Source organism: Gossypium arboreum, chromosome 9, assembly GCF_025698485.1.
Source record: "Gossypium arboreum isolate Shixiya-1 chromosome 9, ASM2569848v2, whole genome shotgun sequence".
Lineage (NCBI taxonomy): Eukaryota > Viridiplantae > Streptophyta > Magnoliopsida > Malvales > Malvaceae > Gossypium > Gossypium arboreum.
The window spans coordinates 85,524,546-85,548,326 of NC_069078.1; the positions used below are offsets into that span (position 1 = coordinate 85,524,546).

Below are 23,781 nucleotides of genomic sequence, written 5' to 3' on the forward strand. Positions count from 1 at the left end.
GATGTTTTGTTTGGTTAATAATTGAAAGACATTTTCTTTTTTTTTTAATTAAATTTCAATAAAATGAATTCACATTATTAAATATGAATTAAGACTGAGTTAGATTAGTTTAAATATATAAAATCTTTGATTAAAATTCAATTTATATATATTCGACTTCAAAATAAAATTAAAACTAACAAACAACTCTTAAATTATGAAAACTAAGAAATACTAAAAATCACGTGGCCTTAGAGGCGATAACTATGTTTCAAATCGGTTTTAGATCAGTTTAACTCTTGAAAATGTGAAAATTCTAAAAAAAAAAAAAAATCTCTAAAACTTTACCAACTAAGCAGTAAGTGAAAAGAAAATAGCAAAAGAAAGAAATGAACACCAAAAAAATGTTGTTAAAGTATTTGATTACTTGATTACAAACGAGAGGACTCTATTTTAATTAAACTCCTTAAATTTAACTGTATATTTTAAATTACATCAACGGTTGAAATTAAAGCCTCTATAAGATAAGACTCATAAAAATTTAAACACTATACAATTTTATCCTTTAGAATTACAATATTTATATTACTAAAATACAAATTATTAGAGTGTTAACATTTTTACTCAGTTTTAAATAGATGGGTTTTGAGTCTCTCTGAACAATGATAAATCTTGATGAACCAAATGATCCCAAATCAAACAAGGATATTAGTGTGTGTGCATTAATCATTGGCTTTTGTGCGTGACTCATAACACTAACATATGACATACACTCATCAGTTTGTTTTCTTCTTTTTTTCTCATTTTATAAAAAATAGTTAATTTTCATTTTTGTCCTAATAGGCTTAAATTTGTGATTTAATCATTATACTTTAATTTCTAACATATGACATCTATATTTTTATTAATTAGTTTAATATTTTATAATATTTTAATTAGTTCAAATAATTAATATTGTTAAATTATCATTATTTTATCTCTTTTTTAATTAAAAACAGGTTAAATTTCAATTTTATTCTCTTAGGTATACTTTAATCTTTATACTTTAAGTTTTAATATACTTTGCTCTCTATATTTTTATAATGTTATTAGTCAAAATAGTTAATATCATTAAATTTTCAATTAAAACATTGCATGGTTATATATAATTTAAAAGTAGATTTTAAATTTGAAAATAGCTAAATTCTTGAAAGTAAAAGTGAGGGTATTAAATTTCAAATGCACGAAGTATATAGAAACTTAGAGTATATTTTAATTTACAAATTTGTACTCTATAATTTGACACAAATAAATTATCAACTCAGCGGAAGTATGATTTGACCATACTAGTTGAATTTTAAAAAAATATTGTATGGTAATAATGTGCCTCGATTCAGTTCTAATAATAGGTTTATGGAAACATTTTAACTAGATTACAATTTGTATAATCATGAATATATATGAGATTTTTTTATACTATATATTTTAAAATTTATTGTTTGATACCATTAAATTTGATAATATAATTATATTCCTCTTATATGTAAAATTTTGTTAATATATAATTGTTGAAGGGAGGACTCTATTGGGAGAAGCTTGTAAAGTGTTCTCTATCGAGAGCTGATCAATGCTTCAGTAGATCAATATTGTTCTTGGTGGAAGGTTCCCCCCTCCGACTCTATCAAGCGCTTAAAGAAGCACAGGTGGCGAGATCACAATGAGAATACCTCATTAGATACCTAATAAGGTGCACCATACGAAACTAATTGAGAAACACTTTGCATACATCTCTGGACAAAATTGGCTTTCCCTTGACAAAACTCAATAGGATAGTATTTTACCCGATGTGTTTTTGTGTCACGACTCTATAGAGTGCCCAAAGAGGCATCGATGGCGTAAAATAAGAGTATATCGTTAGGTGCTTGACAAGGTGAATTATGTGCATTATGCATGATCACCCATTAAATAAATCTCATATATGTGCTTGATAGAATTTGAACCCAACCAAAACCCTTGATCTTAAGGGAGGTCATGTAACGCCCCTAACCCGAATCCGTCACCGGAATAGAGTTACGGAGCATTTCTGGAGTTACCGATTCATTTATCAGATATTTCATTAATCTGATATCTTTTCTTTTCCACGTTCAAGTCTCGTATTCAAGTCATCCGGATCTTTATAAAGAAATTTGATCGTCGTTTTCATTTATTTCATATTATAATACATTCAACTAATGATCTAAACAAAATTATCATTTTACCCCTAAACTTTTAATTAATGACGATTTCATCCTTAGGTTAAAATAAAATAAAATTATTGCAATTTAATCCTTATTTCCAGCCGTTATTCTCACACAAATTGATAACAACCTATGAATTCTATAAAATGTTAGAATTTTCCATAATTTCAACACTTTTCAATTTAATCCTTAAAACATGTTTTTCCCTGATCTTGAGCTAAATTAATAATTTCATGCAATCTTGTAATTTAAATAATAAAATAATCCATTTCATGCAAATTGGTCATTTCTAAATTTTTTTACAAAATTTCCCATAAAATTTTACTTTTATTCAGTTTAGTCCATGAGCCTAAAACATACAAATTACCCATGCTAGCTGAATACTCATACATATTTTCATCCTCCTCCTTAATTTATATAACATGCAACAAGTAACATTATCAATAATTTCACTATTTACTTATGTATATTCAAAACTGTTCATTTGCGTCATAGTCACTAAATTATTTATATCTTAAGCTACAGAACTCAAAATTAAGATCCGCTAATTTTCCCTGAAACTAGACTTACTTATATTATTACCATAAAATTTTCAGAATTTTTGGTTTAGGCAATAAGTACAGTTTATTCTTTAAAGTTTCCCCTGTTCTGCTGTCTGACAGTTCCGACCCTTCTTTACTAAGAATTAATTATCTCATCATACGAGATTCGGATGATGTTCCCGCTTATTTATATTGAAACTTGACTCTTTAAGGATTTTAAAAATATAAATTTAATCCCTTAATTATTTTTATCCAATTTTTTATGATTTTCTAAAGTCAGAACAGGGGAACCCGAAATCATTCTGACATTGTCTCACAAAACTTATTATATCTCATGATTTATAATTCCATTGCTTACACCGTTTCTTTTATAAGTAACTAGACTCAATAAGCTTTAATTTTATATTTTATTCATCCTCTAATTAGATTTCTACAATTTATAGAGATTTTTCAAAGTTAGACTATTGCTGCTGTCCAAAACTGTTTTAGTGCAAAATGTTGATTTTCATTTTGCCCCAAATTTCACAGTTCATACAATTCAGTCCTTACTTAATTAACCCCTCAATTAAACTAATTTTCTCAATTAATACGTTTCCTAGACATTATAAGTTATTTCATAACTATTGAAATTCAGAATTTCCACATAAAACTCTAACTTCAAACTCTTTTACAATTTAGGTCCCAAACATTCACTTTCTATTCAATTCTTTCAATAAAATCAGCATATAAACAATTTAAAGCTCTAATTCTATGTCAAATCATCATATACTTCCAGCACATATTCATAGAAACTTTAAATTTCTTTCATAGAATCAAGAACTAATGAATTCAACAAATGGATCTAGTTGTAAAAGTCACAAAAACACAAAAATTTCAAGAAATAATCTAGAATAGAACTTACTTGCAGTAAAAATATGATAAAACAGCTTAAGGGAACTCTTACATGGTGTTTTTGCTGATGAGAATGCAGAAAAATAAAGAGAAATCTAGATAATTCCACTTTAGTCCTAGCTTTATTAAGTAAATTTTGCAATTTTCCAATTTTGCCCTTATTTTCTTGGTGATTTCATGCTCTTGCCGTCCAGCCCAAATAGACCTTGGGTCTATTTGCCTTTTAAACCCTCTTTCTTTTATCATTTAAGCTATTTAATTATTTCTCACAATTTTGCATTTGATACAATTTAGTCCTTTTTGTTCAATTAGCTATCAGTACTTTAAAATTTCTTGACAAAACTTTAATACTAACTTATTAACACTCCATAAATATTTATAAAAATATTTATGGCTCGATTTAAAATTCCCGAGGTATCGATACCTCGTTTTCAATTTTAATTATTTTAATATATATATATTTTAGTACATTTCACTATTTCAAAATTTTTCCTAACTTCACATTTAACTTATACTCACTAAATTAATAATATTTCCTACTCATTTTTTGGATTTAGTGATCTCGAATCACTTGTTCGACACCAATTGAAAATTAAAAGTCATTACGGTCACTTTATAACTTCCCCTCAATTACGAGGTAAATTATAGTATATACTTAACCATATGATTGCTCCACCAAGATCAATGCCTCCCCTAAAGGCAATGTCATGCCAAATCCAATTGCCTCATTAACTAACAAGCTTTGCCTAGTCGGATAATTTTTACCCATCCATCACATACTCTATGCTTTCATCACATCAAGTCATATCACCAACCTAACAAGGAGACATCGCTTACTTAATAAAGGCCCATCATTTTCCTTGAACTCATGGACACATTCAAACCCAAAGTAGTTGCCCACTACCCTCATAAAAATAAGTGACTCTTCCAATGACTCTCTTTCATCTCTTAATCTCATGAATTACCATTAGACCTGATCATGGGTCGGGTCATTCAACTTGGCCCGAAGGCTCGTCCTAAATGTGGGAGGGTTTGGGCAAAATATAGGCTCGAAAAATGGGCTTTGACAAAAAATAAGGCCCGTTTTAAAAATGGGCTGGGCCTCGAGTAAGACATTTTTTGCTAGGGCTCGGCCCGAATTCGTTAAAGGACAAAAAAAAATCTGACTCTTTTTTTTTGTTTTTGAATGTTATTTTCTTGTTGTTTTCTCCTTATTTTACTATCATTTTACTATTATATTACTACTATTTTGTTGTTATTGTTTAGATATTGTTTAAAACTTATTTTATTGTAACAGCCTAATTTTCAGTGGTGTGGGAACAGTGATTCGAGATCACTAAATCCGACAAATGAGTAAGAAATATTATTAATTTAGTGAGCATAAATTAAATGTGAAGTTAGGAAAAATTTTGAAATAGTGAATAGTGTACTAAAAATAAATATTAAAATAATTAGAATCGAAAACGAGGCATCGAGACCTCGAGAATTTTAAATCGAGCCATAAATATTTTTATAAATATTTATGGAGTGTTAATATGTTAGTATTAAAGTTTCGTCAAGAAATTTTAAAGTTCTGATAGTTAATTGAACAAAAATAACTAAATTGTATCAAATGCAAAATTGTGGGAAATGATTAAATAACTTAATTGATAAAAGAAAGAGGGTTTAAAAGGGAAATAGGCCCAAGGTCTATTTGGGCTGGACGGCAAGGGCATGAAATCAGCAAGAAAATAAGGAGAATTAAGGGAAAAATTGGAAAATTTACAAAATTTACTTAATAAAGCTAGGACTAAAGTGGAATTATCTAGATTTCTCTTTATTTTTCTGCATTCTCATCAGAAAAACGCCATGGAAGAGTTCTATTAAGCTGTTTTTTCATATTTTTACTTCAATTAAGTTCAATTCTTGATTATTTCTTGAAATTTTGTGTTTTTGTGACTTTTACAACTAGGTCCTATTGTTGAATTCATTAGTTTTGATTCTATGAAAGAAATTGAAAGTTTCTATACATATGTGCTAGAAGTATATGATGATTTGGCATGGAATTAGAGCTTTAAATTGTTTATATGTTGATTTTATTGTAAAAATTGAATAGAAAGTGAATGTTTGGGACCTAATTGTAAAAGATTTTGACGTTAGAGTTTTATGTGGAAATTCTGAAATTCAATAGTTATGAAATAACTTATAATGTTTAAGAAAAGTATTAATTGATAAAATTATATTAATTGAGGGGTTAATTGAGCTAGGATTGAATTGTATGAATTGTGAAATTTGGGGCAAAATAGAAATCAACATTTTGCACTAAAACTGTTTTGGACAGCATCATTAGTCTAACTTTTAAAAATCACCAAAAATTGTATAAATGGAATTATAGGATGAATAAAATATGAAATTAAAGATTATTGAGTCTAGTTTCTTATGGAAGAAATAATGTAAGCAATAGAATTGTAAATCATGAGATATGATAAATTTTGTGAGACAAGGTCAAAATGATTTCGGGTTTCCCTATTCTGACTTTGTAAAATCATAAAAAATTGGATAAAAATAATTAGGGGCTTAAATTTATATTTTTAGAATCCTGAATGAGTCTATTTTCAAGAGAAACAAATGGGAACATCATTCGAATCCTGTAAAAGGAGATAATTAATTTTTAGTAAATAAGGGTCGGAACTGTCAGACAGCAGAATAGGGGAGACTTCAATGAATAAACTGTATTAATTGGCCCAATCAAAAATTATTAAAATTTTATGGAAAGAATATATGTGAATCTAGTTTCTTGGAAAATTTATGGATGTTAATTTGGAGTTCTGTAGCTCAAGATAAAAATAATTTAGTGACTATGATACAGATGGACAGCTTGAATATTCACATAAGTAGATAGTGAAAATTATGGATAATGTTACCTACAGGTGTGTTGTTTATTCTAAGGATGTGGATGGAGAGGAGGAAGAGGAAAATATACAAAAATATATGAATGACTCATGTATAAATTGACCACATGACCGATTATAATCGATAAGTGTTGAATTAGAAATGATATAATGTTTTATTTGGAATATTTATTATGAAATTATGATTATCGCTATAATACAAAAATCGAACTTGTGAGTTTATATAACTAAATTTAGTGACCATTTGTTAATATTATTAAATTTCAATATTATTTTATGAATGGTGATTAATATTTATGTATGTTAATTGTTGAAAATAAGTAAATTATGTACAAAAGTTATAAAATTGAACGAGAATTTGGAGGAACGAAGCGGAAATGAGTACAATCTTTCGATGAAAAAGATGAATTGACGGTAAATTACCCAAGTAAACCGAGATTCAGCATTTGTTGCAATTCTCGTGTTTGCTTTCCGTTTAGCTCTTACGAGCTTCCGTTAACTCATATGAGTTTGATTAACCCTTTTGGGGTTTCGATTCACTCGATGAGCTTGATTAGCCTTCGACTTCCGTTTAGTACTTATGTGCTTTAGCTAGATTTCGGCTTCGAGATCACGATGTACTCAAATCCGTAAGTGTTCCTTGAATGGACAAGTTGGTAAGTCGTAAATGTAACATGTGGAAAAAGAAATGTAAGTAATGTTATCATTATTATTATTGAGCTCAATTATGTGATTTTATCATTCAGAGATTGTGTTTGACATGATATGTTAGTAAATTATGAGTATGTGAATCAAAGTGACAGAATTTAAACACCTAATGAGGTTGAGCTGATTCACACGAATTTGTCATTTGAAATTGTGATTGACAGGAAGAAACAGTGAATTGCATGCTTATCAATGGTTACACATAATTATCTGAAAAACAAGAAAAATGACGGTTTTTGATATATGGAAATGTGAGACATTGATATATGAATGTGGAATATGTTTGATAAATGTGTTCATTCTTAATTATGGAATTACGTACCTCATGTGTGCTATTTGCATAAAGATGATATTTCAAATACTTTGGTGAGTAAAGCTTAAATATGAAATAGTATGAAATCGAGACAAGTTGTTATGAAAATATATTTAAATTATCTGTAAGTGTTTTGTACTCCTCGGTAATGCCTCGTACTTTGTTCCGGTGACGGATACGGGTAGGGGGTGTTACATTTATTTTTAATTTTGTTATTATTTTAAAGGCATTTGTTATTTTTGTTATTATTTTAGAGCAATTTGCTTGTTAAGTTGCATTTATCTTAGTATTATTTAAGTCTATATATTTTTAAAATTTATTTTCAATTTGTTAGAAAATATTTATTTTGATATTTTTATATTTTGATGTATTATATATATTTTAAAATTATATAAAAATAATATAAAAATAATGAGCATTTGGACCCCAATTTTAACATTTTTATCCAGGTCGGGCTTGGGCAAAATTTTAAGCATATTTTTTGGGTCGGGCTCGGGCCTTGTAAATGGGACTAATTTTTTAATTGAGCCCGGCCCAAACCCGACCCGACCTATAAATACCTCTAATTACCATATTTTTCATTCTTTTTCCAACATTAATTAGTTAAATAATTTTAATTTACTTAAAATTAAAAATTCATATAATCTACATGAATAAATTCTAAAATATAACACTAAAATTGTTAAAAAATGAAGAGTAAAAAATATTATAAATTAAAAAAGTAAAATTAGTTTAACCTTGTACACTATTTTCCACACGAATAATTATGATTTAATAAATAAATAAATAAATTATGGATGTGTGGAATTTAAATTAAACTTTATTGAAATCTGAAGTAGTGAAAATCTTTGATAGGAATCTAATCGATGTTACATATGAATGTGGAGTGAAATTGACAATCATATAATACCAAATATATCGTTTTACTGCCCGATAAAATTGTCTTATTTTTTTATACTTAATATTGGACGTTGATCCAATCAAAAGCCACTCATTGCCGTTGGATTATTTTTCCCGTGACTTGATTGATTTGATTTGACTTCTTCCGAGCAATTTCCATTTTATCTTTTATTCGTACATGATTGATTATCATTAATTATATTCTTTTTGATGTAATATTTAAAATAATTTATAATTTTTTAATTTTAAATAAAAGAATATATTTTAGTGAGCTCAAATTCATATCAATAATATGGTCAATATTAATTGAACTAAGTTAAAGCAAACCAAAATTAAAAGTTAAATGAAATAGAGTACCCTACTGATCCATCCCATTAATAAGATACTGTTAAAATTTTATTTGCAAATAATTTTTCTAAGAATAATATTTTATAAGAATATACAATAAGGTACTACTTTATAAATTGATGAGGAAATATTAGGTTAACTATTTTGTTTTTGTTTCTTAAATTCGGGTTATTAAAAATTAGTGTTGAGTAAAATTTACATTACTTTAATAGATTTTTATTTAGATATTAGACTTGACCAAAATAAATGACAAAAAGCACGTGAATTCTTGGACTTATCACATTTTTTCAACAAAAGACAAATTTTATTTTATTTTTTCTTTTGATTCTGATTTTGTGCCACCTCTTAATTTAATTTCAGTATTAAAAACCGAATCAACATTAAACATTAAAATGTGTCACTTCTCAAGAAAAAAAAAAACAGATTGTCATACATTCGGTAATCAACTATTTAATAAATATATTTTTAAGTGGATCAAATTTTAACTTAATTGACATAATATTGTTATTAATGTTGGAGAATGTGAGTTTAAGTGTACTGAAGCGTATTATTCTCCTATTTATGAGTTGAGTAGGAGTTATGGGTAATTTTAAGTATTGTGTCAAAATAAACAAATATGATAGAACCTATAATGTAAAAATGTTTAAAATTATAATGTCTTAAAGTTAAAATCATATTATATGTATATTTTTATATTTTATATAAATGATAAAAGGTAAAAATACCTTTAAAAAATATGGTAAACTATATTGTCAGTCACTTAATTATGGATAAATTTTAATTTTAATTACTTAACTAAAAAAGTTATAATTTGATTAATAATGTTTTCAATTTTTTTGTCACCCAACCGTTATGTAGCTAATAGTGATAATTTTTAATTGGTATAATAATAATTTTAATTTTCATCTTTTATACTTTCTATTAATTGGACCCTACTTTGTAACTAAATAATAGAATTTACTTTATAAAGTAATGATATTTTAATCATTACCCAATTAAATTATTATTTGATTAACTTGTAAAATCAACTAAAGTAATAGCTTAATATACCATATAGATAAACATTAAAGATCAAACATAAAACTAAAAACAAAATAAAATTTTAACTAAACCATCAATCAGTTTTGATATTTCTTTTAAAAATTAAAATATAAATTGTTTGATGTTGAAAGTTATAAAATTATTGAAAGATATAAATAAAATTTATTATTTTTAAATTTATTATTTTGAATAGTACAATATAATTGAATGAAAATGTAATTATTAGGGTAGTCTTGTAATTTCTAGAAATTGTAATTTCACTGACAGTTTAATTGCATCGTAATTATTTATGTTATGTTTGGTAGTACAAATTGTAATTACATAGGTACATAATTTTTATTTTCAAAAATACTAATTATTATAAAAAATTATATTTTTAATGGTACTATAAAAATATTAGTATGATAAAATAATTTCTAAACAAATAAAAATAATTAAAATCAAATAATCATATGTATTATATTAATTTAGAAAAGTAGTTGATAGTACAATTACTGAAAAAATATTATATGTAATTTTATTTAATTGTTCTAATTCAATTATTCCTAGTTTAATATTCAACATATGTCCCTTATCATCATTTGTTGGTCTTTGATTGAGCTCATTATCATCTTAATTTGCAACATTAAGATTATCAAGCTCCCCTTCTTCCATGTACTTTTCGAAGTATGGATCATCTCAGTTTCACTTATAATTAAAGTAACAAAATATGCAACATGCTAATACGATTCAACATTTTTTTTGCTTATGTTATACTAAGGTGGTTGTGTTAACATGAATTTTTTTTTTTATAACAACAAATGTTTTTTGAACCACATTTTAAAGCCTTGAATGTTTTAAATTAAAGAGTTCGCGAGCTGTTTATTGTGCTTGTGTCTAGCCCCATTCTTTCAAACGATATATTTGTATAATTAACATCGACCTTATAATATTTGACTTCACAATCTAAATAACTTGTAGCTTTAATTATAAAAACTTAATTTGGAGAAAAATTTATACTAAATTATATTTCTTATTATAATACATAGGTTTAGTAAAAAATAATATAAAATTTATAATAGATAATCTTTACAAAAGCGGTTCTATAAATTGTCAAAACTTTTATAACAATTCTTATAGATAATATAATTTTTACAATAACTTTAGAAAGCTACTTTATGGATATAAGTTATGATTAAAAAACTATAAAAGTTTTTCTATGAATAAATATATTATTTTTATAATAATAGCACAGATATATAAATAAGTTATATTCATACTTCTTGGATATAACTTTTATAAATAAATACATTTTAATACTTTTATAACATCTAGATTATTTTTCATAATAAATTTTTGTCATAATTTTAATTTTTTTAGGATTTAAATAATATTTTTATTATAATTTTATAAAATACATATTATATTTATAATATAATATTTTTTTTGTCATAACAATCCCAAATACTCATACATATTCATGCTCGTAATATAACTTTAATAACTTGTATAAAAATAATTTTTAAAATAGTAATTTGTTTGACTGAATTAGTGTTGAGTTGACTCGTGATATCAACTCAATCACACACTTAAATAACAATATAGAAGTATATATATACAAACAATATGAAAGAACCAATTTGTATAATAATATGAAAATGTATAAAAATATTAAAATAAAATTCTGATTAAAGTGGTGAAAAAATATTTTATAAATACGAATGACATAAATTCAAATCTCAATATTTATAATAATTATTTTTTAATAAAAGGAAGATAAAAATATTATTGTAATAATATAACTTATTTAAAATATATTTTAATTAAATTGATATCACATTATTTATAATACCAAATGCAATCATACACTTAAATAATAATCGATAATATGAATTCAATCAAAGAATAATATATTTCACAAAATCAATTAAAAACAAGATTGCATTGGAAACTGATTGGGGATGGGACTTTATGGACGGTGGTCTGATGGCGGACTACAACCCAATTATAATATTTTTTATAAATTAATATAAAATTAAAAATTTAAAAAACTTAAATTAGTGTAAAAAAAATTAAATACAATTAAGAAAAGTATATAAAAGAGAGACAAGAATAAGGACAAAAAAGAGAAATCTTGTGAACCCAAATTCCCCCCACACCCACTGCTAAGGCTAAGGCTAAATGCAATCCGTGAGCTTAGCTTGGATCTTGTGAACACTGCCCACGTTGCTTTGGGCCCCCACCTTCTATTTTATTTTTAAAACAATATATTTTGAGATAAATAAATAAAAAGATTGTGTAAATGTTAATATATATATAGTCACATTTTTTATTAAAATTTTAAATTTTAAATAAAAATTATAATATATTAATAATATTAATTTATAAGATTATTTTATTTAATAAAAACATATAAAATTTGTATCTTAACTAAAATTAATAATTTTAGAATTAAAATTAAGTTTACTAAAATTTAAGATAATAGACTGTTATAGAAAATTAGTTTAGTAAATAATATATGATGATAGTTATTATTATAACGGATAAAAATAAAATATAAAAAATATTCTTTACAATAAATTTCACTATTATAATGAAATATTGTTATAAAAAAGTTAATGATATATGAGAATAGAAAAATAGGACATAAAATGAATATAAGAATTTGGTGCGGAAAAAAGCTCATGTAAAAATCTATTTATTAAAAATAATATAAGAAACAAATAAAGAAGTTTTGTGTGTTTTATTGATTTTATATCAAAAGATAAAATATTTTTATAATATAATTTACTTTACAAAATTGTTATTTTAATTATTTTTAATTGAATAAGTGATAAATAAATCGTAAAAGAAAATCGGTATAATTCTAAATTGTAACTGTCAATGTCATGTCATTTTTTCCTATGATTGATGAATCAGAAATTAAAATAAAATTGTGAAATCAATAATTGCTAATAATTCAAAGAAAATAATGTGTAATTATTATTATTAATTTGTTGAATGAAAAATAATTGAGAAAATGAAAGGCAAAAAAGGAAAGAGAAGCGTGGATGAAAATGGCATTAAAAAAAGAGAGGAGAATCTGACAGATAAGAGTTTTTAACTTTAAGCTTAGGGACAAATGGAAAATGGGTTCGATGGATGTCGTGTTGGAAAATCTGCAATGTTTCGACCACTTGTTTTTGCTTTGTCTCATCACTTCACGCTCTCCTTAGTAACGTAACACTCCCTTTCATTGATTTTAAGACATAGTAAGTGAGCAATTTGAAATTGTTGTAAAAGGCTAAGAATTTAGATTTTGAATATTTTTATTAAAATATTAACTATAAAAAATATAAAATCACTTTAGTTTTATATTGATTTAAGTGGAATATTTATATTAAAAAGAAAATTCCGTTTGTAGTAAGAAAAATAACTGAAATTCAAAACTTTAAATTTACCACAAAGGTTAAAGTGTGTACTATATTTTCTGAGCATTTAGAATTTAGTCTTATTTTTATTTTAAGGATTATAATTCTTTTACTTTTCAATTTAAAAATATAAGTATGATCGTTAAAGCAATTAAAATTCTTCTATTAATTTAAGGTTCATTACAATATTTTATTATTATTATTACATAGCTAGTAAGTGAATTTTTTTTCAAAAGATCAAATCATTAAATTTAACATAAATAGTTTAATAGTATCAATAAGTGGACCTAAAATTTGAAATTTGAAAAGCAGGACAAAATTTGTAGAAATAAAATAAAGGGCTAAATTTCTAATTTAAAAAGAATATAAGGACTTGAAGCATAATTTAACCTAGGTGATTCCATGCCTTAGTTGAGAACAAAATTGAAACTCTTCAATATCTTTTCTTGCATCTTTAATAAAATATTGAAATTTGAAAAGTTAGATAAAATTTATGATAATAAGATAGAGAATTAAATTTCAAATTTATGAAAAATATAAGGATTTGAAAGATATTTTAACTTAGAAAAAAACATATTTTAAGGGTGTGGGTAATAAAATTGAAACTCTTCAAAATCTTGACATGCAATTTTGTTTAATTATTACATGCAGTCATTGTATTTCTTTTGAAAACTTTTGAAATTTAATAACTCTGTTGTTTTAGAAATTTATCTATTTAAAATTAATAAAATTCATCAAATTTCAATATTAAAAAGTCTGGGTTTAAAAATTAAAATTCAATTAATAAAACATATTCAAAGAGTATTGTGGATTGGGTTTTAATTTTTAAATCAAATTAAAAATGAGGGACTAAATATTAAAATACAAAGCACAAGGATTGGTTATAGCATTAAACCATTATAGGACGACATGACAGTAAAATTGATATTCGAGCTCCAAAATTAAGAATGTCAGTATATTGAATTCATATTCACTTCGATTCACTGTTTTCTCGATTTCTCAAGTTTTTATTTTATTTTTATAAGAAAGAATCCTCATCTCAAAACTGGAAAAAGAACTCTCGTGAGTACAGTACTATCACTGACCCAAAAAACCTGCATTTCTTTAGCAAAAAACTATGAACGAACACATTGTTTTTGAGCACTGAAAACGCTTAATTTCAAGGGTGGGGTTTCAAAAAGAAGATGAGAACAATGGGGATGTTAACGAAGGGTTCTCTTCATTTTCTGATTTGCTTGCTTCTTTGCATGGATTATTATTATTGCATGGGAGATGATGAATCTTCTTCCGTTCAACTCAACGATGATGTACTTGGCTTGATAGTGTTCAAATCAGATATCAAAGACCCTTCATCTTATCTTGAATCCTGGAATGAAGATGACAACTCGCCTTGTTCATGGCGGTTCATCAAATGCAACCCAAACAACGGTCGTGTCTCAGAGGTATCTCTTGATGGGTTAGGATTATCGGGAAAGATCGGCAAAGGGCTACAAAAGTTGATGTATTTGAAGGTATTATCACTGTCTCGTAACGATTTCAGTGGGACAATCGGTCGGGCATTTGGTGTGCTTAACAGTCTTGAAAGGCTTGATCTTAGTTATAATAATCTTTCTGGGTCAATTCCTAGCACTTTTGTTAACATGAATTCGATTAGATTCCTCGATCTTTCCGGGAATTCTCTTTCGGGTTCAATCCCTGAAGAACTCTTTCAAACTTGTTCTTCACTTAGATTCCTTTCTTTATCTGAGAATTCATTTGATGGCCAATTACCGAGCACATTGTCTAAATGTTCATATTTGAATTATCTTAATCTTTCCAAAAACCATTTCTCTGGTAACATAGATTTTGTTTCTGGGATTTGGTCGATGTATCGGCTTCGAGCTTTGGATCTGTCTTACAATTCATTTTCTGGGTCAGTTCCAGAAGGTGTTTTAGCATTGCATTACTTAAAAAAGCTCCATTTACAATTCAATGGCTTCTCAGGACCAATGCCTGCAGATATTGGACTATGTCCTCATCTAGATTCATTGGATTTCAGCCATAATCTTTTCAATGGACCACTTCCAGATTCTCTTCAGAGACTAAATTTATTGGTTTTCTTCAGTTTATCAAATAACATGTTCACCAGTGAGTTTCCTCCATGGATTAGTAGCTTAAGCAGCTTGGAACACTTGGATTTCTCAAGCAATAGTTTAACAGGTAGCTTGCCATCATCAACTGGTAATCTCAAAACTTTAAAATATTTGAGATTGTCAAATAATAAGCTCGTTGGTAGCATACCAGCTGGTTTATTTTATCTGGGATTGGAAGATATGGATCTTTCTGATAATCGGTTAAATGGTTCGATCCCGAGAGGTTCAAGTAGTCTTTTCGAGTCTCTTCGAAACTTGGATCTGTCTAGAAACAATCTTGAAGGTACAATTCCTGCAGAAATGGGGCTTTTTGCTAACCTGAGGTACTTGAACTTATCTTGGAACAAGCTTGAATCAAGGATACCACCAGAACTCGGGTTGTTTCCGAACCTGACCGTGTTAGATCTTCGAAACAATGCTTTATCCGGTGATGTTGCAGGGGATATATGTGAATCTGGGACCTTGGTTATTCTTCAATTAGATGGGAACTCATTGACTGGGCCGATTCCGGACGAGATCGGCAACTGTTCGTCGTTGTACTCACTGTAAGTTCTCATTAATCCATTTTTGTTTTATCATGATGTAAGCTATGATTTCTTGGACTAATGATTATGCGAAACTGTATCTTGTTTTGTAGGACATTATCTCACAACAATCTAACCGGTTCAATCCCGAAATCGATTTCAAAGTTGACCGAGCTTAAGATTCTCAAACTCGAATTCAACGAACTAAGTGGAGAAATTCCAAAAGAGCTCGGGTTGTTGGAAAATCTTCTTGCTGTGAATGTATCATACAATCAACTTATAGGTAGGCTTCCTGTGGGAGGCATATTTCCAAGCTTGGATCAAAGTGCTTTGCAGGGAAATTTGGGGATTTGTTCGCCATTGTTGAAAGGACCATGTAAGTTGAATGTGCCGAAACCTTTAGTTCTCGATCCGGATGCGTATAAGGGTCGAATGGGTGATCATAGGCGACGAAACGAATCTGCAAACCCGATAAGATTCCATCATCGTAACTCCCTTAGTGTTTCTGCCATTATCGCAATTTCAGCAGCTGTTCTGATTGTATGCGGGGTGATAATTATCAGCCTCTTAAACATTTCAGTTCGAAGGCGACTCGAATTTGTGGAGACAACACTGGAAAGCATGTGTTCAAGTTCAACAAGATCCGGAAGTCCAACAGCAGGCAAGCTCATTTTGTTCGATTCAAAGCTATCGACTAATGGGATTGGCAACCCCGAAATCCTCCTCAACAAAGCTGCAGAGATCGGTGAAGGAGTATTCGGAACCGTTTACAAGGTCCCATTGAATCCTCAAGGAAGATTCGTAGCAATCAAAAAGCTGGTGATATCGAACATGATTCAGTATCCAGAAGACTTCGATCGAGAAGTTCGAGTTCTTGGAAAAGCAAGGCACCCGAATTTGATATCACTGGAAGGATACTATTGGACACCTGAATCTCAACTTCTGATAACAGAGTATGCAACTAATGGAGACTTGCAAACAAAACTCCATGAAAGACCAGCTTCAGCCCCACCACTTTCGTGGTCCAACCGCTTCAAGATAATCCTTGGAACAGCTAAAGGATTGACTCACTTGCACCACTCATTCAGGCCACCAATAATCCATTACAACATAAAACCAAGTAACATCCTCCTCGACGAGAACTACAATCCGAAGATTTCGGATTTCGGATTAGCAAGGCTTTTAACGAAGCTCGAAAATCATGTGATCAGCAACAGGTTTCAGAGTGCACTAGGATACGTAGCACCAGAGCTAGCATGTCAAAACTTAAGGGTCAATGAGAAATGTGATGTATTCGGTTTCGGGATGTTAATCTTGGAGCTTGTGACTGGACGAAGGCCGGTTGAGTATGGGGAAGATAATGTCGTGATACTGAGTGATCATGTTCGAGTTTCCGTCGAGCAAGGGAATGTGTTGGATTGTGTTGATCTAAGTATGGGTGATTATCCAGAAGATGAGGTGTTTCCAGTGCTGAAATTAGCACTGGTTTGTACTTCTCAAATACCTTCAAGCAGGCCTTCAATGGCGGAAGTGGTTCAAATACTTCAAGTTATCAAAACCCCGGTTCCACAAAGAATGGAACCATTGTGAAAAAAAAAAAAAAAGCTATTTCTTTTTCCTTTTTTTTTTATCTGTTATTGGAAATTTTCTTTTACTTTTACTAATTTCTCCATTAATGTTAGTGGTTACTGATCACTCTAAAATGATAACTTCAAGCGATTTTCAGTTCACTTATGCATTTCTGAGTACTAATTTCTCCTTTAATAATAGACTTAATAAAATTTTAAACACGTCATATTTTTGGTTTTTTTTCTATCAAAATTATGCAAATATACAAAACACAAATTAGTAAATATTCCAAACCAAATATATAAATATTAAACATGTTATATCATATTAATTTCATCTTTATCAAATGTATCTTTTATTCTTGATTATGACATACGCACAAATAGAATTATATACCAAATATATTTATAAAAATTAATATCAATATTTGATTAGATGAAAAATATATATGTTAAAAGGTGTAAGTTTAAGTTCAAATTTTATTATGTATATATTTTACTTTTTTTATATAAAATAACAAAATATCCTTATACGTCATCAGTCATGTACCATCTATTATCTAATAATAATAAAACAATACATTATCGCTCATGTAAATAAAAATTTTTGAAAGACATAAAAGTAAAAACTATTAACTTTATTTAAATATAATTAAATATTATTATAATTATTTGTTTCAGTTTCAGGTATTGAATTTCAAATTTAATGTTTTTCTATTTATATATTTTAACAATTATAAACAATATTCTTTAAAAAAAATAAAGGTATTTCTATTTGTTTTTAAACCTTTAAATGAATCATCTTAACTGATAGTGTATGACACTCATAGGGCATCAGCTCTCTTAAAATTTTTGAATTAATCTCACAAAAACTTCAATTAGACACATAATTCTTTCTTTAAAAAAATTCATTAAACTCCTAAAATCATCAAACATCTACAAGTTTAAGTATTTTTAACATTATCCAACTAAATCAATGCGACTTAAAAATATTTTCACCACAACAAAACTAAATTAATACCCGACTAACTGATAGCACTAACGATGATTGTTGATTCTGAAATTGCAAAATTCTCGATTCTAAATATATGGTTATATAAATTCTTAAGCACCACTTAGAAAAGCAAAGTGGAAATCCTACCTTTTTTTTTCTTAAATCAACATGACATCGACGACTTCAATTTTTCATTTTAAAAATACCACAATCTAATTTAACAAAATTCTTTTGCGAATGTTCTCAATTTAACATTAACTATAAATTCAAAGAGGGACTAAATTCCTAAAATTAAAAATAAACTCAATTTAGTGAAATCCAAAGAAAAATGTCATTTAATATTCAAATGGCATACTAAGATTTAATGCGGGCAGATGATCAGGCTTACAGATTAAATGTAAAACATTAACAGCATGGGAAAAATTTTCAATCACCTTCATCTTCAAATAAAAATCACAACTAACCATAAATTATAATTCTACTCAGACATTGCAAAAATTTTCAGCTAATCTAGACAATGCATCATTTATACCTGCAAAAAATTGCAGACGACATTGCGAGTTTCAGTTATCGTGCAATGATTTCATTAAATACAATCTGTTGAAGCTCTGCCCAGAAACCCTGCAAAATGATTTTAACACCGTTAGATGAAGATTGGTCAAGGAAAGGCATGGTTTTCAGTTATGTTGCACTGTGCATTGATTCCGGTCTAAAAGGAAGAAACTACTAGTGAAACAAAACAAAACAAAAAAAAATAAAATCAGAGAAATAGGTTGAAAGGGTACATTATAACCACTACTAGGCTTCAAAATGTCAACCTGCAGGAGATGTTATGTCAGTCAGGTTATCCTAAAAATTAATTGTTAGATCAAAAACAGACATACCCGTTGATTTGGTTGCAGTAATTTGCGATTTGATTTGTTATGAGGAAGCTCTCCAACCGTGATGGCTCAGGGATTGGCTTGAAGATGGGATTTGAAGGGTCCTCCTCAGGCAAAGGATCCTCCCCGGCAGCTTTTCGTTGCATGTTATCAGCCCTACAGTTATGAAAGAGACGAAATACATAAAATTAGGTGAATTAAGGGAACAAAAGCACAATATGAAGCATTTTCATAAAACAAAATCTGTTTATCCAAGTAAAAGAGAAGGCAGCTTGAAACTTTTAACTTCCACTGGAAAACAATTTTCTTTTTCCTTTTCCCTCTCTTCCCAGAAAAATCATTCATAAGTTAACAGATGGAATCCATTTAAATAGTATGGAAATCTCAAGCTATGTTACTCAGACTAGGGTGTAAATGTGGATACAGGTATGTGTTCCATCACAGGTATCTTAAGCTATTTTCTAGGTTTTCCATACATTTGGAGGGTCCTTGAAGGGCACTTCAAGGAAAATGAAGAGTTGAGTGACAAAGAGATCAAGTATCCTACCTTCTTTTCTGAAGCCATGCCTGTTGCTGGGCTTGTTGACGTGACAGGCTCCTGTAGTAAAATTGGAACTGCAAAAAGGGAAATAGAGAAATGCTATTTATGTTGAACATAAAATTAATAGAAATGACACCGGAGTAATATTGGAGAAACAAGAATACATACCTTCTGCTGTTCCACTGACAAATCATCCATGCATTCAATCAAAAATTCCATATTCCTCTCCATATATGGATTGCTTGACAATTGCAGACGGTCATAATCACACTAAAGTGAAAAATTATAGTTAGAAGACAAATTTCACAGATACAAGATCTTTTACTGTGGTACAACTAAAATTTATTTAATCAACATTATATAGTGCACCTGTGTAACTGGTGTGTCAGATTCCAGCTCAGTCATAAAGGCACTGATAAGGGCAGAATTTGAGACTTTGATCTGTTATTACAAAAGTATCACAAAATTAACATGAAAGTGGGAACAATTATCGTTTCTATTGCAAATAAACTAACTTATCAGTAACATTCCAACTACTACAGGATAAAAATCATGACAAATCCTCAATATTGAGTGAATCTGGTTAGAGTTCTGGATTGGGTCAATTTGGGTTTTAAAAATCCGAAGTCATTTCTGTTCAGTTAATTCCAGGTTCAGATAGTCTCAGGTTTGGTCGTTTTTGGTTTGGGTCATTTATGTTTTTTGGGTCAGCAGTTTCGGGTTCTTTTCGTTTCAAATTGGGGCAGTATCGGCTTTGGATTGTTGACTCCCTAAAATCAAATAGGATTCGGATCAGATATGGGTTTGGGTTCAGGTTGATTGGATCAGATTTTCGTGTTCTTAATCTTGTTGGTTTATTTTCATCTCACATTCTAACACTGCTGAAATAGTTGGCCATTCATCATATGAGAACAATTATCATGATGCTTCACTTGTTTGAATTAGGTGCAGTATGATCAAAGGATAATGCAGTCTCTATGATTGATTACATTACTTAATAAAAATAGTAAACAGTCAAAGCAGTAGAAGCTTACAGGAATTTCCTCGAAAATGTCCATCCATGACAAGTTTTTCTCCCTCAGCCTATAACAGCAAAAGAGACCATCAATATGAGATCACATGATATTCATATTCATAATTTTTTGACAGAAAGGAGAAACCATACTTTTCTCCAGTAAAGCTATTAGCTCGGTAAAGTTCCATAAAAGAATCAGATAGCTTCAAAGCCTTAAGAGCCAAGACACCTTGATTAGACCTCGAAGGATCGTAGATAATGCATACACACCTCCTTATATTCTCCTGCACAGTTTACCAATTAAGCAGAAAAAAAAAATGAACAACTAAACTTTGATGAGTAAATTTGAATGTAAAGGCACAAAAAGTTGTCAGTCCAAACAAACAGATATAGAACCCTTTTTATATTAGGTTTTATTTTTCTTTATCATCCATAGAATGGTGAGAGATCTCGTGTTCATCATTAGAAACAGGCTTATACGCAATTCCGGAGATTCACAATAGAATTGCCACCAAAGTTAAAAAATGTTTCCTCTACCTGATAATTCATAAAAGTCTCAATGAGCTCAACTGTTTGATATGAACCCAAAATCGTTGATTGGTACCTGAAAATATGCAAGGGAAAGACAACTGCATTAAACAAAAGTACAGAGTATACAATTTTACCATTAACTAAAGTACAAATCATTAGAATAAATATAACTATTAACAACATATGCATACAGCAAGAATGGTATAACCATCCGCTATTAACCAAACCGAACCGACATCATAAATAGCATTATGATTCATAATTCCTTAAGTATCTAAGACAACATCCATCAAGAACTACAGAATGCTAGCTAGCAAAAAAGACAAGACATTACCATCCAACAGTGTTGTTATCAACATTAACCTCCCTTAGACATCTCATCATCTCAAGCTGATAATTAGCTCCATCAGCTTCAATCTCCTCATCTTCCTCGCGGATCTGTACCAATGATTAGAACATAAAAAAAAACATTCTAATTCAAAATAGAAAACATGAAAACAGAATAATAATAATAATAATAATAATGAGATTTGCGGAATTACCGGGAAAGGGAAACAGTTAGTAACTTCAAGAACACTGCCAACATCTAATCCAAGAAGTTGGCCGGTAACCAGAGCAGGTGAAAATTCCTTGCAGTGCTTGATTATTTTCAATATCACCTAAAAATTTTCAAATTTCATTGATAAGGACGTATAAATCAAAATTATTATTATATATATAGAAGAGAATAAAAGAGGAATACCAGGCCTTCGATCTGGACAACTCTGAGAGGAGAAACAACCTCTTCAGTAGCTGCAACTTGAAGGAAAGACTTCGCCATTGAATTCGCCATTGTTGAATGTCGTTTTTGAGAAGGCTCTGTTAGGAAAATAAGGGGAAAACAACAACTACAACAACAACAATAGCAGGGAGGAGAAACCCTAGAAGTTGCTTTGTTTTCACTTTTATTTTATTAAAAATTTACTCTGTTGGGCTTTTTGGAGTTTGGGTTTGTTTTTGGTGTTTAAGTTCATCAACACTTCAACCGCATCTTTAATTTTTATATATATAATTTTAAATTAATTATAAATTAGTATGATTTTGGGAGTTAATTATTTTTGGGTTAAATTATAAAGTTAAAATTTAAATGTTTCAATTTGTTTTAAGTTTCTCTATTTTTCATATATTTAAAATTTAGTTTCCATAATTTTATCTTCAATAATTTAGTACGTCAAGTTTTCAAACTTAAGAATTTAGGGCTAGTTGGTACTGAAATTCTTCTATTAAAATTATTGGTATAAAAATTTAAAATTAAAATATTCACTTGATAGTCATGTAATAAAAAATGACATCGTAATAGATTTAAATTTAATAGAGAATTTAAACAATATTAATAATTCTTAAAATTCAAGTCAATATTTTAATTTAAAAATTAGAATAAAGTATTTAGACTAATTAATAAGTAGTGATAATATAAATGTAAATCATGTAAAAAGGTAAAGTATAAATATTAAATCTCAAATTTGAACGTAATATAATAATTGAAATTAAAATTTAACCATTTTATATATAGTACAAATATAGAGGATTAGATTTGAAACTTAACCTTCATGTTAGTAATGTGAAAGAGAAAAACTATAGACACTTTAGGCCTTCCTTTTATGCAATCTAAAAAGATAGAGGGATTCGATTTGGAATTTAACCTTTATGTTAATAATAAATATATATGTATAAAAAAAAAAAAGCTATGAAAACTTGTTATAAAGGGAAGGCCTTAGTAGTATAGATTTTCTAAAGTTTGACTAATTAAATTAAAGGTACACTGCACATTCTTCCTGAATTTTAGTTAAAATTACGTTTTGGCCCACACTCAATTTTTTTATTTACTTGATAACTATTAATATTACGGAATTGTTATATATTTTGTATAGATATATTTTTGTAATTTTTTATTTAATGATTATATGACACCAAACAAAATCAATAAAAATTATATTAAGAATAAGTAATTATTTTTTATTATTCTAATAGTTCTGTTTACTCATAATGTTTTTTTTAATACCAAACCTTAGAACTAATAGACCAATGAGCAAGCACTTAAAGACTTGTTTTAATCCAATTACAATACAAAATACGACAAAAAAATAACGAACTCGTGACACAGATGCGCAGATGCTTTACAATTTTTTAATACAAATTTTGAGCAATTCAATTTTATAAAATTATTAAGGTAAATTACCTAGTTGATGACCTAATTTTTAAATCGTTCTCATTTTAGTTCTCATTTTAATTACTCAAAAGTAAAATTATTGTATTCTTGTAATCCAACTATCAGGACACTTTCATTTTAATTACTCAAGTGTTAAAAGTTCTAACGTCAATTAGCTATACACACCATATC

At 28.3% G+C, this 23,781-nt stretch overlaps 2 protein-coding genes across 3 annotated transcripts; one reads left to right on the forward strand and one right to left on the reverse strand.

Annotated features, from left to right (window-relative positions):
- Nucleotides 1–14,132: 14,132 nt before the first annotated feature.
- Nucleotides 14,133–17,574, forward strand: LOC108456735 (probably inactive leucine-rich repeat receptor-like protein kinase At3g28040). Its single transcript, XM_017755363.2, has 2 exons — nucleotides 14,133–15,892; nucleotides 15,985–17,574. The coding sequence occupies exons 1-2, from the start codon at nucleotides 14,400–14,402 to the stop codon at nucleotides 17,459–17,461; spliced, it is 2,970 nt and encodes a 989-aa protein (XP_017610852.1). The 5' UTR covers nucleotides 14,133–14,399; the 3' UTR covers nucleotides 17,462–17,574.
- A 1,166-nt stretch (nucleotides 17,575–18,740) lies between these two features.
- Nucleotides 18,741–22,424, reverse strand: LOC108456736 (eukaryotic translation initiation factor 3 subunit H-like). 2 transcript variants are annotated; one of them, XR_008270878.1, is made up of 11 exons: nucleotides 22,144–22,424; nucleotides 21,944–22,060; nucleotides 21,736–21,839; nucleotides 21,408–21,474; nucleotides 21,021–21,154; nucleotides 20,890–20,938; nucleotides 20,225–20,296; nucleotides 20,024–20,125; nucleotides 19,862–19,929; nucleotides 19,219–19,470; nucleotides 18,741–19,054 (listed from the first exon to the last, which is right to left on the reverse strand). XR_008270878.1 is itself a non-coding variant. In XM_017755364.2 (11 exons), exons 1-11 carry the CDS (start codon nucleotides 22,231–22,233, stop codon nucleotides 18,997–18,999), a joined length of 1,014 nt encoding a protein of 337 aa, XP_017610853.1. In that variant the 5' UTR covers nucleotides 22,234–22,424; the 3' UTR covers nucleotides 18,741–18,996. The 2 variants fall into 2 exon arrangements, 1 of the variants encoding a protein (XP_017610853.1); XM_017755364.2 differs by having other exon boundaries at nucleotides 19,318–19,470.
- Nucleotides 22,425–23,781: the final 1,357 nt, after the last annotated feature.

What these genes read in the sequence shown, in the direction of transcription:
- LOC108456735 (XM_017755363.2), top strand. Translation starts at nt 14,400, where the DNA reads ATGAGAACAATGGGGATGTTAACGAAGGGTTCTCTTCATTTTCTGATT. An exon ending in TGTTCGTCGTTGTACTCACT is followed by an intron (nt 15,893 to 15,984) that starts GTAAGTTCTCAT and finishes CTTGTTTTGTAG; the next exon opens with GACATTATCTCACAACAATC.
- LOC108456736 (XM_017755364.2), bottom strand. Translation starts at nt 22,233, where the DNA reads ATGGCGAATTCAATGGCGAAGTCTTTCCTTCAAGTTGCAGCTACTGAA. An exon ending in AATAGCTTTACTGGAGAAAA is followed by an intron (nt 20,939 to 21,020) that starts GTATGGTTTCTC and finishes TTGCTGTTATAG; the next exon opens with GCTGAGGGAGAAAAACTTGT. An exon ending in GCATGGCTTCAGAAAAGAAG is followed by an intron (nt 19,471 to 19,861) that starts GTAGGATACTTG and finishes TCATAACTGTAG; the next exon opens with GGCTGATAACATGCAACGAA.